We start from the raw sequence: 17,319 nt of genomic DNA on the forward strand, positions 1-17,319 counted from the left end.
AATATAGAACATTGTAGGATCCAATTTGATCTAACGGCATTTGGTTAGTTTTTGCTGAGAAGAAACTATACTTTGTATGTAGGTTATTAATCAAATAATATAAAAAAAAATTGAAATGGGTAAAAACATTATAATTTTTATGTTACCCAAATATTTGAATCAATTCCAATAAAATTAGATAATATATATATATATATGTGTATTGGCTGAAATAATGTTGCAATTACCATAGGGCAAGAACACAATAAAATAAGAAATATCTTTAATTTTTAAATGCGAAACTACAAAAATTTAACATCTGGAATGCGATAAATTACTAACCAACACAAAATAATTACGTGTAAATTATACATATTACATTTCAACGTAGCACAATTCGCCACGGGCTTTCGTATCGGAAAGAGATGACCGTATACTATACGGACATCTCTATAGCACCGAGATGAAAAAATTACGCGTTGTTCGTGGAGCTTTGCAGACAATAATGTTCCAATTTTATTAGATCCTAACGTAACCTAACCTAACAAATAATTGGCTATTTTCAAAATTTGTTTGCCGCAGGCTTCCTGTAAACCGACAATAACCATGTTTTATTTAGATATTTATATAGATTAGATATGAATTTTATGTCAGTAGGTACTATACGACCCGAAGAGGTTGGACGGTCTTTAATATACGACCATATCGTCGGTGTTTTGTAAAAAGGGCGAATCAACCATTTTGGCGAAATCGAGATTTTAATGAAAATACAATATGTACCCCACTAGCTTTATTGTGTAAAAACGGCGAATTTGTATCTCCAAAGGAAAGTACTTAACGTAATTGTAAGGGTGAATATCCATTTAGTATTACGAATAAAAAGCGAAGGTGACATATTAGGCCTTTTAAAATATTATATAATAATGCCTATTATAATGATAGTATTCTTTCTAAGCTTTATTATAAACTTGCTAGATATTTATGATCATCCACAGGTAATGAACAAATAGATGTCAAAAGTTAAAAATCCTCCTCCTGTAAAATAGCATTTCGGTTAATTCGTCCTTTTTACAAAACACCGACGTTATAATTCTGAAACACCATTTCACGGTGAAGTGTGATACGGCAAACTGCATACGTAAAAATTTCCAGACACGATACGCATACGATACGTAACACATTGTTGTACAGAGCAAACAGTTTGCATTTGAATATTTTGTTACTGGCAATGTCAGTCCAGTCGAAGCTTCAATTCATTTGACAGATGACAGACTACTGATTATTAGAAGCTTTGTGAAAGATTAATATGAATTGAATGTAAATGATTTTATATGAAATGTTGCATTTGCGTGACTGCTTATTCTGTTAGTGAACATTATTTTAATTTATATGTATTATAATAAATATTGTCACCATAAATCACTCTATTAGCTGGCTAATGGGGTGATTAATACGATTTATTTTATATGTATTTTTTTTAAATAGCAATTCAACTACACTGGCAGAAGAAAAAATATTGGATCAATTTCTGTAGAATAAGTCAGTGATACACGCAAAAAACTGACTTATAGATGAAGACTTTTAGTAAAATCAGTAGGGTTATCTTCCGGCGATACCAATAAAGCTGATTGTAAATTTTTGTGGCAGATGGCAAGGCCTAATGCTAAACAACCCGCCACCCACTCCATTGTCATGTTTCATGATGTATGTAACTGTGTTTAAAATTGTATCCATTGCATTTTGATACACAATGTAAATTCCTTTATTCCAATAAAAAAAACCTTGTAACCACGTGTTAAACTGAGTTTTTAAATACACCTAACCACCCCTAAACATACACTAAAACTATACCCTATGTCAGTACCTTCTACGGAGAGTTTTTGATGCGAAACTATTTATTCGGAGGAGAGTTGGGAGATCCAAGATGCGTTGGGTAGATGGCGTAATGATGGATGCCCAAGTAATCAGCATCTCGCAGAACTTTCAACCAAGACGAAGCGCACTTCACAACTTCTCCAAACAGTTCTCATCAATATTATGTTACAAACAATAATGTTGACTCATGTGAATGTTTCAAATAATGGTGAATGAAAGTAGAGACCAACCAGGGGTTCCCAACCTAATTTTCATCAGGAGCATATTTACAGCAGGCTGCCAAAAATGGAATGACGGGCACATTTTTTACCAATGAAACTTACTTAAGGTGATTCATCAGTGAAACGCCAAATAATTTTCTACCATAGGCGCGACGAAATTTTGCACTCGCTCCCATTCTGAGAGAGCATGTAGAGCTGGAAGGACGTCATTTTGCTTCGTGATGGCGACGGCCGTAATAATTCCTAAATCGTGTAAAGATGACTTAAAACGTTACCCATTTACTTTAAAAAGAAAACATGTCAATGAATATATTATTATTGTCACTGATAAAACAATAAACAGAACATTAAATGGACACATGTTGGATTTATAAGACAAATAATATTTGGTTTGACATGCCTCATTTGCACCCGCGACCCGCAAACCGCGCATCGCCTAGCGACGATCTTTTTAGACCGTGTCTCAACTAATGCATGGCCTTAATACATTGGACGCTAAAGACGCACCCAGCGCGTAACGATTAAGGTGGCCGTTCGATATAATTAGCATGCTATTTAAATGTGGTAATTAAAAAGTCAGGCAGCCAATAATAATAATAATAATGAATGTACACGCAAGTATGCAAAAATACGTTCTATCCGCGGCGTGGCTGCCGGCGACTGGTCGCCCAGTGTGGCAGCGCTCAATACATAGTTATGTGTTTTCATACATCGCTACCGATCGCCCGACCAGAGAGACCGGGAGACCACACCGAGCGCACAAACGAGATTTTACTGGTCGCCCGACTTTATTGCTTGCGCGACTACTGGGCGACCAGGTGTGGCATGCTCCATATAACTGCATGCATCGGTCTGGTCTTGGCGACTGGTCTCGAGACCAGAGTCGCCCGGTGTGGCTCGGCTCTTAGATAATTAGAAATATGTAATTATGTATTTTATTAATAAAAATATTGATGAACATGATATTATTAAAAAAATAAGTGTATAACAAAAATGATTGGCCATTAAATTAGTAGGATCTTTGATCTTTGTCTCGAATCTTGGATCTTGGATTTCTTCAATCAATTTTTCATAGTTCGGAATATATGTGAATATTCCTACAGTGGTTTAATTACATAATAATATAATGATTCGCATAAATAAGTTCAACCAAACCATAATTTTGTCTTGTATGCCCCACTTTTTAGGGATAATTTTTTTCGATCCACCAAGTTGCTTATTCAACCATACATCAGTGGCGAAGGGTGACATTTGGAAAGAGGTAGGCTGTGGAGATCTGAGAAAAAGAGCACACTTGTCAGGTATACTTACGAGAAATAAGAAGATAATATGATATTACTACTAATGAATACATACACACTAATGACAACGTCACACTAATTCAATGAAACTTCAAATTATGTATTTTTCAAAATATTTAAGTACATCAAAAATCATTAGATAAAATATCTTTTTATTTTTAAAAACAATCTACATTTATTAATATGTGATTAAACGCCATAGACTTTTTTAAAATATCTAATTTATAATTATTTTGGACAAAGTGCAGTCATGACGACAATATTATACATGAAGGTTTTAAGCTCTGCGATAGGAGCCTACCATTTTTCATACAATTCAATAGACTGACCAAGGTTACGTGACGTTAAGTCTAAGATAATAGGAAGGTAGGCTTTAAATAATCGCCTAGTATGGAGTCTACGCCCCTGCCATACATAAGACGATAAATATATCCAATCAACCAATACAAAAATTCAATTATTATTTTTATTAAGTAATCGATTTTAAATATTATAATTAAGTAAGTACATTTTTTTTAAATAGTTATAAAATGCAGAAATAAGTCCGTAGGCGCATGGTTGAGAACCCCTGCCACAGACTAATATACTGACTGCGCTGCTGGATGAAGTTAATACAAAACATCAGTAAAATGAGAAAATCTTAATGAAAATTGGATGAGTAACCTTTAAAAAAACATGTAAGTACACCTGATCCTCTTTTTGCACAGCTTTTTTTTGCACGGTTTCGAAATAACACTGTTTAAAAAAAGTAGTGATTATTTTTTATTTACACTGAATTTTTTGCTTTAACACGGTTTAAAAAAACTAAAAAGAATAAAAATACGTATGTACATATTTATCAAAAAATTGCGTTGCAATGGACCGCACGCCACTGATGCATACATATTTTGTCACCGGATGCCGCCCAGATATACATACGTACATACATAGCGCCACTAGTCAGTCACTTCGGCTTCGATACGAGAGACGCGTCGCATGCTTCGGCGTCAGCGTCATTAAATATTTCCAGCGATGAGTGATTTTTCGCCAGTGAAAAACAGCAGTAAACGGTCACATTTTTTGTCTAGTAGCGAAACTGAATGATTATATTTCTATATGCTAAATTTAATTTAAATCGAAAACTAAGTATTTTCATGTATAAATATTTTTATGTATAAATAATAAATAAATTCGATTTATTTTTGGGATCAAGTATTTCGTATTTTGAGTCGATTTTAACTAATGGAACCAATCTACCATTTTTGTATGGGCACCTTATCTTTTTTTACACGGTTTTGTTTTGCACGGTAGTCTTTGGAACGTATCCCCCGTGCAAAAAGAGGATCGGGTGTATATCATTATAATCTCAATTTTAATTTAGAAGAAGCGTGTTAAAAGTGATCTTTTTCAAACATAAAATAAATGTCAGTATATACTGATCGAGTAAAGTTGTTAAAACATGAATACCATTTTCATGAATATTGTGAGTAATTGTGAGACTGTGTAGGATCAGTTTTAAATGGGACAGGAATTAAGGTAAATACAGTCAAACTCGGTTATTACGATCACGGATATAGCAACATCTCGGATGTAATGAGGAAACTTTAGTTGACATTTTAGTTTATGATTTTCACCATACATTTATTTATTCACTTATAACGAGCAACTTATCGGATATACTGAGCTAAAATATCGTCAAAAATTTCTTAAAACTGTTAATGTATCGATCGTTTAAAAATATTTTGACCCTAAGCAATAAAATCCGACCGGACAGGATGCCGTCAGGATCACATTACGTTTACGACTCTAGTTAAGCGTCTAATTGGTGTTTTCGCCGACAATATTGAAAAAGTATCCACGCATATGGTTGAAATAAGTAAAAAAATCCAAGGTTTGTGAAGTCAGTAGGTACAATAAACAACTTCTTTTGTAGTTTATGAATGCCATGTTTGTTTCAGGGATTTTTACAATGGTTTTCAGATTTTTTATTTTCGACTTTTTGTGTTATGTGACCGCTCATTTAAAAATACCTATTATCTGATATAACGAGTAGCGCTTATAACGAGCAAATTCAGTCGGTCCCATCTTCCTCGTAATAACCAAGATCGACTGTATAGACATTCAGTCACTATTTTGACGGCTCACATAAGCAAATATGGTGGCCAGTGCCCAAAGAAGAACATAATTTAATTGTTTGTTGTTGTGGAGTAGGTACATATAGCAAAATATTTGAGGTTATGTACGATAATATTCTATACATTTAAGTTTAAATTTCAACATTAGTGTCAAGGAATCTATCATTTAATGGGGCGTAATGAAATCGGTTAGGTGTATTGGAATAACCAATAGGTATTTACTTACGTACCTGTAATTTTGATGCAGTGCGATTGTAAAAAGACAGGTTATGGTCATTGAGAAAAATACCCTGTATACACTTGCATGGATTTACTGCTGATAGTATGTATTATCGTGGCCATAATAAGAAAATGTCCTGCAGTTGCAAGATTGCATGCATGAATTAAAAATGTTCGGAAACTTCTGAATTTTCATGTGACAGTTGGAATTTTTTCGATCTACATCGCGGAAAGACTCATTTTGAGGTTAACCGATTTGCACTACCTGTCAAATGACTATATCGTGTGTCGCTCACTCTTGAAGAATGAGATTGGAGAGATAGTCAGGACTGTTACATGTAAACAGTTATTGTCAGGATAGTTTAAAATACACACTAGTAAATCCATGCACGTGTACATGCGCTATAATATTATAATGGACAGTAAATCAAATTGAACTATAATAGAGTAATGAAATGACGAATGATTGATTATGAATTAATATCAGTAGAACATAAAAAAAACATTGTTAACAGGTAAAAAACAAATACTTACAAGAGATGACACGCGAAATCCTTTCGATATGAGGGAAATTCAGAAGTTGTTTCACACAATATTGACACGCAGTCGAGAAAAAAAAGATTATTAGATAGTATTTTGAAAAATTCAACTTTGGATTTTCGATTCAAACAAATCAACTGTCAGATGAAAACATTTAAAACGTCAAAAAATAATTTTATTGCCAGCAGTCAGATAAAGTATTGCCAGAAATATAATATTAATTTCCAATTCAATTTAGCTACTAAGAGGTTTCGATATGTACAATAAAATTAATATTTTTTTGTTCAGGGCTAAATACCTAATTGAAATGAATTTTTCGAGGGGGAGGTCAACTATATATTGTCCCTTTTCATATTATTACTGCCGCATACTATTACTGACACTAAGGAAGGCACAGCTGTTTACATATCGTTTTTATGTACATATTTCGGTAGGTAATTGCAGTAGTATAACGTCAATGTAATGTACAGGTTTTGGATTAGAATTAAGTAGGTACTAAAGAATTTTTTAATTAAGTAGGTACACAAACTGTACAGTAAAAGCGACCTGATAACGCTTGTCCACGTCCATGGATTTGCTTGCACCAATAGTGTGTATTTTAAACTATCATGATAATAACTGTAAACGTAAAAGTGCTGACGTCTCACTAATCTCATTCTTCAAGAGTAAGCGAGGGATGAAATCAAATCAAATTAAATAAAAACAAAAAATACAGTTAGGTAGGTAGGTACTTTAAAAACTCAACAAAATTAATTTTACACTTAGCGTATTTTTGATTTTATTTACTTTCATTGTACCTATATGTATAACATTTTAGTCACAAACATTGAATGTCAGATACGAGGTGTCAATGTAAAAACATTGATAGTATCTTTTCTTTTAATCGTATGAAACTGATCTAGAACAATAACAGGTCATGAACACCTTCATCAGAAAAGTCCACAAATGACACATGACAGACACTTCTCGGCCAATAGAGACCAAAGTCGCTTAAGGTGTCGGGGCTAGTAAGGCTAATGCCAAACTTCAAATTGAATTTTTTACTGTATATAGATAACCCTTTTTTCTTATTTTGAAGCAGGAATAAACATCCTACATACTTCAAATTAATGATCCTGATACATTTATTTGTGTAACAAAAATGTGATTTTGAAATAAATAAAATGTAATTCAAACTTCGAGATTTTCTATTTTTTTTTCTAAAATTCGAACTGATCATATGGAAATTGTATATATTTACGTAAAGATAAATGATTTGTCATATTATGGCAACTTTTTATGAACGTATTTCGGCTACAAAGCAATGTATTAGCCGACTCGCACGTCTAAACTCGCCTCGTCTGCAACATAGCTATAAATCTAACCTTGTAGGAATGTTGCATTCATGTTGCATAGCCGTGCACATGAGCCTAGCGACAGTGCAACCTCTCGAAACGTATTATTATATATTGAGCGCAGAAATCTTCTGAAGTGGTATCTCCTCGTATAATCATATGCATGTGTAATTATATTTCAATCCCTTGGACAAAGTAAATATTGGTGCGCTCATCTGTCATTTTGTAGGAGATACGGTGACGTTTGAATTAAAATGGCCGACTAGTAGCGGTTTGTGCAGGCGTAACTGCAACACTGACGGTGAGTAACCTGCTGCGCGAGTTGCGTGCAATTTGTTGTTCGACACCTGATGTTTTTTTTTAAACTAAAACGTCGCATTCCACCAATGTGCGAAGCTCCATTTGGTAACGTGTGTTTTGTAAAAAATAGCGATTACGTCACATCGACGTATTCGATAGGTTGCAGATAAGACAAGTTTAGATGTGCGAGCCGGCGAAGAACTTACTGCCAGCATGCAGTGTCAGCGATCTCACTAGTGCTGGCACTGAGTTTCAAATTGTATCTTGTTCGGCGTATTCGACATGTTGCAGATGGGACGAGTTTAGATGTGCGAGTCGGCATAGTGTATTTTTTTAAATTGTGGAAATCTCATTAATAAGAGTCTTTTCTCAGACTTTTAAATGGTAAAATTATCGGTGAAATTTTGCATACCTAGTAATAACTAGACACATTAGGATTAAATTCATTTATTAGATAATGTTATGTAATGTAAAAATTATACAGTGAAATATGTGGCAGACGTCTCATTTAAAGCTGTGTATAGATCTTACTGTGGTTGTCATCTGAGATATTCTGCCTTACAATTGATAATTCATTAAGATTCTTATAATATAGAGATCACAAGAAATATTTAATTAAACACTAGATTATATTATGAAATGATTATCAATTTTGTCATAAATAAATATAATTCAACATAATTCATTTATTGATAGCTGACATTGTATTGGATTTTTAGGCTGTCACCGTGTATTTTTCCTACTCCTTCTTTCCTCAACTTGTGAACTCAATGCGGAGGCATGTTAGGTATCAGATAACACATAAACACGTCAACAAAACACGTAGTCATGCCAAAATAATTCCAATTTTTAGTTCTTGACTCACTCTCCGATCAGAGACAGTTGGGTCGAAGATTACCTCGAATGCACTAAGATATCCAAATTAGCTGTGAACTTCCAATAACGCACATGGCGTGTCGTGGTCCAGTGCGTAAGGCGCTGACCTTTCATCGATTCTCGTTGTGGTCACAATATATTTATGTGATTTTCTCAAAGTGAGTGTTTATGTTTGTCTCACTTCTATTACTAACTACACTACTGTTTCACTACACTACTGTCATTGGGCCTCATGGCCCGTTGTAGTGTTAAAAATAATATATATATTATGTCCTGTCTTGATTTTAAAATATTATGATACAAATTTGACTTTTACATAATAAAAGTTGCCTGATTTTATTCATTATTTTAACAGACAATACAAAACAAAATTAATAGGCTAGTAAATACAATCAGCAACTTGTTAGTTTCTCCAATCTCCAATATTTGAGGCGTCTAATTACAAAAAGCGACAAGTCCACAATTCGAAATTTGCGGGAAACAACGTTTTTATGTTTCAAGCTTCAATTATTTGTTTTAACGTAAGATTATTTTTTCCGTTGTATTCTATGTCGAAATTAGAACCAAATGGCGATTTGTTTCAGCCGATAAACTCTTAAATGTAATAAATATAGGCAAAATAAATTTGGACGTAGCGCTACTTGTACCTCACTTTTTAATTTATTCCGCATAAGGCACATATTTCCGTGGCACTGTCATGAGTTTACCAGACGCTACAGCATGGGAGACGCCTTTTACAATATTGAACGTCCCCTCATTGGTTTACTTAAATACGCGCGAAATCAACCAAGCTTTAAATAATATGAAACACGGACTTGGCGCTTTTTGTAATAAATCGAGACATCAAATATTTTTTTTCGTAGGGTTTTGTCACGTTTTGGAATTTATAGATCAATATGTATTGTATAAAATTATACAAAGAATACGTGCGTATTTTTTTCTCGATTTTGACCGGACTTATCGCTTTTTTGAATTAGACGCCTCATTTCTCCAATAGGCATTTAAAGTAACAACATATGAGGGAAGACTGTTTAGTGCCATACATATTTTTTGGTTTACTTGTAATAATTGTTAACACTAACAACTGAATGTACATTATGAACCAATCAAATCAAACGTCAATACAATCATATTAGTGGCTGAATCGTTCTGTGAAATTGCTATTTAAAGTCGACGATTAGATACTCACGACGATCAATGTGAAGCATTGAATTTGGCAAGGTATGCGAGTCTGCTGGTGTAAATAGACCTTTAGATGGGTGTTTAAATTCATACACCCATGGCGCCAAGGGGGGGGCTGACAGGGCTCTAGCTTGGGGGCCCTGCGTGGCGGGTCGACCAGTCAAGTGAAAAAACACATTTTTTTCCTTAATGATTATTAACATTTAAAAGTAGGTGGCTGTGCGATGTGATATTATGATGATAGATATAATTAAATGATAATTCACGTATAGAATTTTATTTTATAATTAATTTAAGTTACAAAATGTCCTTTTATCCAATATGGCGAAGGGTTGCATGTTAATTGGTTACCACAAAAGGAGGCAGCGACCAGTGCTTCATAATATGCTAAGTGCCGACAAATCCATAAATCAACTGGATTTATTTAAAAATTGCTAAAAATACCCAGAATACCCTTAACCCTGGGGTCCGTGGAAACCACTTGGGGACCACTACTGTAGAAAATCACACTGCCGAACCTTAGCGATAGGTAAGGAGCCCCACCATAGATCCTGGCCTGGGGCCCGCTTCAGGATGTGGGGGCGATGCATACACCTAACAGTAAACTTTACCACATCAAGCCTGAAACCTCAAGGAAAAAAGAAAAAGGAAGAATACACAGTGAAAGCCTAAAAATCAAATACGATAACAACTAAACGTGAAAGTTTCTAGCAATAGATAGTTAACAATCCTTGGAAAAATAATTAGCTAGAACACATCATCAAACAAAGATGGCGATATTATGTCCTGTGTGGGAGTAGTAAACAAATTATGTTGTCCGAACCGTGACTAAGACCTTTACCAATTGACTCTTCGCCGCCTATGTGTTTGGAAACCACACCCTTCTCTTTGCAGTCTTATTATTTCGCATCTCAACCTTTCCTCTTCTCGGGCCGCGTCTCTCAATTCTTTTTCTCTCTGTTTCCTTTCTACAATTTCTTTTTCTTCCCTTTCTAATTGTCGCATTTCCGTTTGAAGAGATACCATCTTGTTCAATCCCTGCTGGGCTCTCTGAAAATCAAAGAATACAATATAACAAAGTCTAGGACACATGGTAAGTTATGACTCGGTGAATTGCTGACTGTACAATACGTTAGAATCCGATGAAAATTTCAAATTACTATAATTTTATTGTAACTACTTTCAAAAGAATAAAAAACTGTGGAACCTATAGTAACATCTATCAACATAAAATAGAACTAACAATCGCAGATGATAATTAAGTACTCTTCATTCGAACTTATAATATTACATTGTATTAGATATAATGATTAGCCGATATCAAAACTTTCAATCAAGCAGTTCACAAATAATCTCTCAATTGAATAATCGTTCCTTGCATACTGTGTTTATTCGAGAATGACGTTAAACTATTAAATATTAAATTCACATAGATAACTAAATATCGTCACTGTTCTGGCAGAAGACACTAATTCGAGAAAATGACATATTGAGTTAGTTATACCAAAATGTTCCTTATTTCAAACTTTACTGTCTGGAAACCTTCTTAATAAATAAACAGTATTTATTTTAAAGTCATCCTTTTTACGATTATTTAATAAACTCACATAATACACCATTTCAAACATTTTAACAACTTCAAAGTCAAATTACTCAAAACTAGTATTCTCCAGTTAGTGTGTTCTGCCAGAACAGAGACGATATATAAATCCTCAAAATGTAATACCTACAGTTTACAAGTGCATACAATAAACAACCATTAAAAGCAGTTCTGTGTTTCTTAATCAAATATCTCTATATATATAAAAATCTCGTGTCACGATGTTTGTGGTCGAACTCTTCCGAAATGGCTCGACCGATTTATATGATTTTTTTTATGTATATTTTTTGGGTATGAGAATAGGTCAACAAGTATATTTCATATCGCTAGGTGATTAGGGTATCTCTATCCAGAAAATTTTTCTTTTATTTTTTTGACAATCTTTTTTTTGTATTTTTTTTATTATTTGGCAAAAAAAATACCTATAACCCCAAATTTTCACCCTCCTACTCCCACCCTCCCATTTTTAAATCGAGATTTTATTATTTTTGTATGAACAAATTTAACCGTATTTCAAACAAAACGAAATTATTTATGTTGTTGAATGACAGATAGCGCTACGTCCGAGAAGAATTCAAGAGAAGCGTCGCGTCATTTTGACATTTCATTCGGCATATCAAAACGCAGTGCGTGCAAAATTTTGTACGATTTATTTTAATTTATCTATTTTTATGTGCGTGTATTACAGTGCACAATGCCAGCAAGAAGCAAGGGGGCCATTTGGGCCGTCGAACTAATAAAGCAACAAACATGCAAAATAGTAGAGCAGAAAGAACAGACGAATAAATCCAACAAGATAACAAAAACTTGCGTGTAAGCATGTCGCAATTGCGTGCATCTCAATCACAAGAGGCACGAGCTGAACGAAATCAACAACGACAATTGGAACGGAGCCAAGCGCGCTGGTTCGTAGTTAACACGCGTAGAGCAAATGACCGACAACGCCAACAAGTACATCGAACATTAACATCCGCTTCGTTCCTTCATCTCGCATTCGAGTACGAGCCAGATATTGAATATTCCGCTCATCCGAAAGTGCTGATTGGTGCTATGGACAAAGAATGTCCCCATTGTCATGCGCTCGAATTCAAACATGAGTCAGCCGGGATGTGTTGCGCATCAGGAAAAGCGCAACTACCAGAAATTGAGATACCACCAGAACCATTGAACGGCTTGCTCATCGGCACGGTTCCAGATTCAAACCTGTTCCTGAAGTCCATTCGTACATTCAATTCATGCTTCGAATGAAAGAAAATGACTTCGTCCGGAGCAACAGAAATAGTTCAAAATACTGCGGCAAATGGTCAACAATTCCATTCTACGTTCAAAATCAAAGGCCAAATATACCACAAAGTAGGCTCATTGCTGCCAATGCCAAACGAACCACATACATTTTTACAAATCTACTTCATGGGCGCGGCGAGGACATCAATCATGTGGATGTACGTTGCGGCTACAATAGCCTCAATTTGCCTAATGCCAGGCGCATCGTCGGCGAACTGGACGCCCTGTTGAATGAGCACAATGAATTATTGAAATTCTTCAAAGCACACATGCACGAATTGCAAAGTGACAATCACGCTATAGTCATCAATCCTGATAAAACACCAGCTGGAGAGCACGTATGTCGATTCAATGCGACTGTTGTTGACGACATTGCTGGAATCATGGTTGGCGACCGCACATCGACGCGAGAAATCGTGATTCGAAGAAGAAACAATAATCTGGAGTTCATCGCTGACACACACCGTTCATACGACGCTCTCCAATATCCGCTAATTTTCTGGAAGTCACAAGACGGATATTGCATAAACAGTAAACAACGAGATCCTGTCACAGGTAATTCATTCATTATGAACATCATTACTCATTTTGAATTGAGAAAATGAATGGTTGATATTTTTTGTTTTTATCGGCGGTCATCGTCTATAGCACTCTATTCCTCTTTCTGTCACAGATCCAATCCCCACACAATTACGATACATTCGTTATTTTTTATTTAACAACCAAAATATTCACTAGAAATAATTTATATGGCAGAACAACGTTTGCCGAGTCAGCTAGTGTATTCATATAAAATTAAACTTAGGAGTTGTACATCATACCAAATTAAAACACCAAACAACTACAAATGGTGATTGAAATGTTAGTACATAGTTATAAAACTGAATATAAATTATGAACCAATCAAATCAAGTGTCAACATGATCGAGCTGGTAGCTGAACCGTTCCGTGTAATTGCTAATTAAAGTCAACGATTGCTCACAAAGATCGTTGAATCTGATTGGGTCTGCGAGTCTCTTGGTGTAATTAGGCCTTTAGACAGGTGAGAAAAGATTTTATGACAAAGTGTGATAGTGGAGCATGGGGAAGTCTATACAAAAAATCTTGTGAAATAATTTACAGATTATAATTAATTACTTTTCAATGTAATGGAATAAGTGGTTATTTCTTTCACACCTGTTTATCAATTTCCTTGTCTTCCATTTCCTTATTGGCAAGTTCAATACTTTCCAGCATGATCTCTCGTTCAAGAATATTTTCTTTTTGCTCTTCTTTGTTTTTCATCAGTTTGTCTTTGACTTGCATCTTTAAAGTTGTCAACACTTCGTCTAATAATGCTTGGCGGGCGGCATGCTCTTGTTGCCAGATCTGAAAACAAAACAACTATAATAACGATACGGCAGTGGCGAAGAGTAGAGGTAGGCTGTTCCGACATAAATAGTGCACACAAAGCTTTCTCGGTCATTAGTATTTGTTTTCATTGAACTAATACTACAAATTGCACACATTGTTAGTTAGTTTTTAAAAGTCCCTTATTTATATTAGGAAATCTTGGGAACTGTATTTATGGTTTATTAAAATTTAGAATGACAATTTTTACAACAAAGGTGTATAATTCTGATCATGTACCTATAAACATACCACATAAGCGTGAAGTTCGATAGTTTCGGCAGAAAATATAACGTAGTTAGAGCGATGCCGTGCGAGAGAAAACAATGCGATAGGTTTCATGTAAGAGCAGACAAAATAGTAATTAATTCGTGCGCAATAGAAGAAATCGCAATCTGCGGAATTCCAAGGTAAAGTTCTTCCACTATAGTTCAATCGAATAGTTCGCTTGACTCTGATAAAACTTAAGAGCATACAATATTTTCAACAGTAGGTGGGACGAAATTTTTCACTTGTCGCCAATCGGAGACTGAGTCGAGGTGTAAGCATGTCAATTTGTTTTGTGATGGCGTCGGAGGAATATATTCTTAAATCGTGATATGACTAAAGATGACTAAAAAACGTTACCCATTTACTTGAAAAAGAAAACTTGTCAATGAATATACTATTATTATTACTAATATAACAATAACATAATATTAAATGGACGCGTGTTGAATCTTTATGACAAATTATATTTCGTTCGGCTCACTTGCACAATCCGCGCATCGCCTATTCACAATCTTTTTAGACCATGCCTCAACTGAAGTATAGCCTTAATGAATACAGCATATCCGTTTTCAGAGGTCAAGCAAGCTTAATGTAATGAACTAGCTCAATGATAACTGAATGTCAATCAGTGTTTTATGAAGCTGAACGGGCGACCCATTTGCTGCTCTCTGTGTGATATTGTTTACTGCACAATATAGTGAGAGCCCCCTGGACAGTGCTGTGTGCGACTTCCGAACAAGTGAGGGAGAAAGTATTTGAATGACCACTAAACTTCATTACATTATTTTGCTACGGTATTCCCTTTAACCCTTAAATGTATGATGGAAACCCTTAATTATTATTATAAATTAACAGTGACACCTGTGAATAAAAACTGTAACTATTTTGTTAGCACACTTTATCCACTGCAGAGAACTGTAATTTTTTAAATAAAATTTCATTCACACGAATAATATAAAGAATAATACAGTTAGTTGCTGAAAGGGAACACCATGCAATTAAGGGTTAAGTTGTCTGCTCGTCTACCTAATGTTACGACTGGAGAGTGGCGAGTCCAATAAACAAGAACTTGGGTGCAGAACAGAAGATAAATGCTCTACAATTTATAGAAAGATCAGGAGACAATCAACCAGCAAAGAGAGTAATATCGAGCAATTCAATAGTGCACAGAAAAAGGGGCAGGCCACCTGGCTAAATGGAGCTACGAATGACTGCCGCTTACTTGGGGTAACGAAACAGAAAAGGGCTGCTATGGACAGGGACAAGTGGAGAGAGTTAAGACCCACTACGGTTGTCGTATTCCTGATGACGATAATTAAAATTTCTACACACCGCTTCTTGTTTTTGAAAGATGACTCTGGCTTCACCGTCCATGGCGTCCTCGAGTCTCTTCTGCCGGCATTTTTCCAACTCTCGCTGCCTCTGAAGACTTTCCTGGGCACCGATAAGTGCTTCACGCCATTCTTGTCGACCAGTTTCCTCTTTGATAGCGTCCTGAAACAAATATGAATTTGGGACTCATAATAAATTTAATAACTATCTTTCATGACGCATATAGAAACAAAAAAGCTGCTTCTTACACGCAAATTTGGCACGACTGCGAGTTGTCGACTTTATGTAGGTACGTGGTTAAGTTGAGATTCATAAAACATGTAACTTAATATACTGCCGCTAACAACGTCGACACAACAATATTCGTTTAAAGGACAACCATTCATGTTTGTAACACAAAATCAACAAAATTCATACTATTCATAGCGCCCCAGTTGCTTTTGGCACCTATCAAACTGCACAGAAGTCCAAAATGATATCGGTAGTAATACCTTATCGTACAAAAGTCCAAGAGTGCCGGTGAAGAACATCCGAAGACCCAGTATTTTTACAATGAATAATCATCATAAATCATAATCGTAAATAACGATATGTAAATAAGTAGCCAAAACAAGATGTCAACAGCAGGCCACCTTTTTTATTTACTAACAAGACTTTCAATGCTGCCAACACAAATAAATAATATAAACTATTTTACAATTACCAATTTAAACATGCTAAAAACGATTTGGAATCGCTATCAAGTATTAATGCAAAACATTTTTGTTACTTCCTCTATTATAGTAATTAAATCTTTTTTGTATATCTTTTTCTTCTTCTTCGGCAATGTCTGCCCTTTACCTGGAGCGTATGGACACCACACAGCGCCTCAAAGAATTCCTATCGCTAGTCAGTCTTCTTGTGTCATTCCTGGACATACCAGCATCCCATAGCTCCGCCGTATACACTCTATAGATAGTATTTAGCGGCCTTCCAGGATACCTGAATCCAGTTATCTTGAAGAACAGGTTTGTTGTATACCGAATTATTTTCTTTATAATGACAATAGTTACCTCCTCAATAGCTAAAATAATAGCAGCCAACTCTCTCTGATCAGCTTCTACGTCTCTTTCAGCCTCTCTCGCCCTCTCCCTGAGTCTTCTAGCATAAAGAGACATGTTTCCGATGAACATTCCCCGTGCGGCAGCCCTGCACGTTGAAGCCTCTAGCCTGACAATGGACGCAGCTTGCAACGCTTGCAGAAGATTCAGTTCTGCCTCTTCCTTCCGTCTTAAATCGGCGGCAGCCTTTTCAGAGTCTCTAAGTTGATCGATTTGGTGACACAGCTGCTCTCGGAGATCCTATATTAGACAGAGCTGTTAATAAGTTAGTTATAAGAGTTATGTGCCGGTAACACAAGTTTAGCACCCACGGTGGCCGCGCGGCATAAGCGTTGGACTATCATGCCGTGGGTCCCAGGTTCGAATCCTGGGTCTGGCAAGTACACATATTGTTTTTCAATAT

At 35.5% G+C, this 17,319-nt stretch overlaps 2 protein-coding genes across 4 annotated transcripts in view; both read right to left on the reverse strand.

Annotated features, from left to right (window-relative positions):
- The window catches only part of LOC147069477 (uncharacterized), a 103,501-nt gene extending 97,114 nt beyond the window's left edge, over positions 1–6,387 (reverse strand). The window contains exon 1 of the mRNA XM_085950499.1: positions 6,244–6,387. The gene's annotated coding sequence lies outside the window, so the exon portion shown is untranslated. The remainder of the gene's footprint in view (positions 1–6,243) is intronic.
- A 3,230-nt stretch (positions 6,388–9,617) lies between these two features.
- Positions 9,618–17,319, reverse strand: part of LOC147069478 (trichoplein keratin filament-binding protein-like) — a 168,308-nt gene continuing 160,606 nt past the window's right edge. For 2 of the 3 annotated variants that reach the window (XM_085950625.1, XM_085950623.1), the window contains 4 exons: positions 16,869–17,156; positions 15,817–15,978; positions 14,002–14,193; positions 10,655–10,991 (listed from right to left, as the gene is read on the reverse strand). In XM_085950625.1, coding sequence (XP_085806751.1) covers positions 10,779–10,991; positions 14,002–14,193; positions 15,817–15,978; positions 16,869–17,156 — 855 coding nt within the window. In that variant the 3' untranslated portion in view covers positions 10,655–10,778. Of the gene's footprint in view, positions 10,992–14,001; positions 14,194–15,816; positions 15,979–16,868; positions 17,157–17,319 lie in introns of all 3 variants that reach the window. The other variant, XM_085950624.1, reaches the window with a different exon arrangement.

The sequence above is a fragment of the Rhyacophila brunnea genome, unplaced genomic scaffold (genome assembly GCF_057557595.1).
Source record: "Rhyacophila brunnea isolate RB1 unplaced genomic scaffold, BYU_Rbru_1.0 scaffold_23, whole genome shotgun sequence".
Taxonomy (NCBI): Eukaryota; Metazoa; Arthropoda; class Insecta; order Trichoptera; family Rhyacophilidae; genus Rhyacophila; species Rhyacophila brunnea.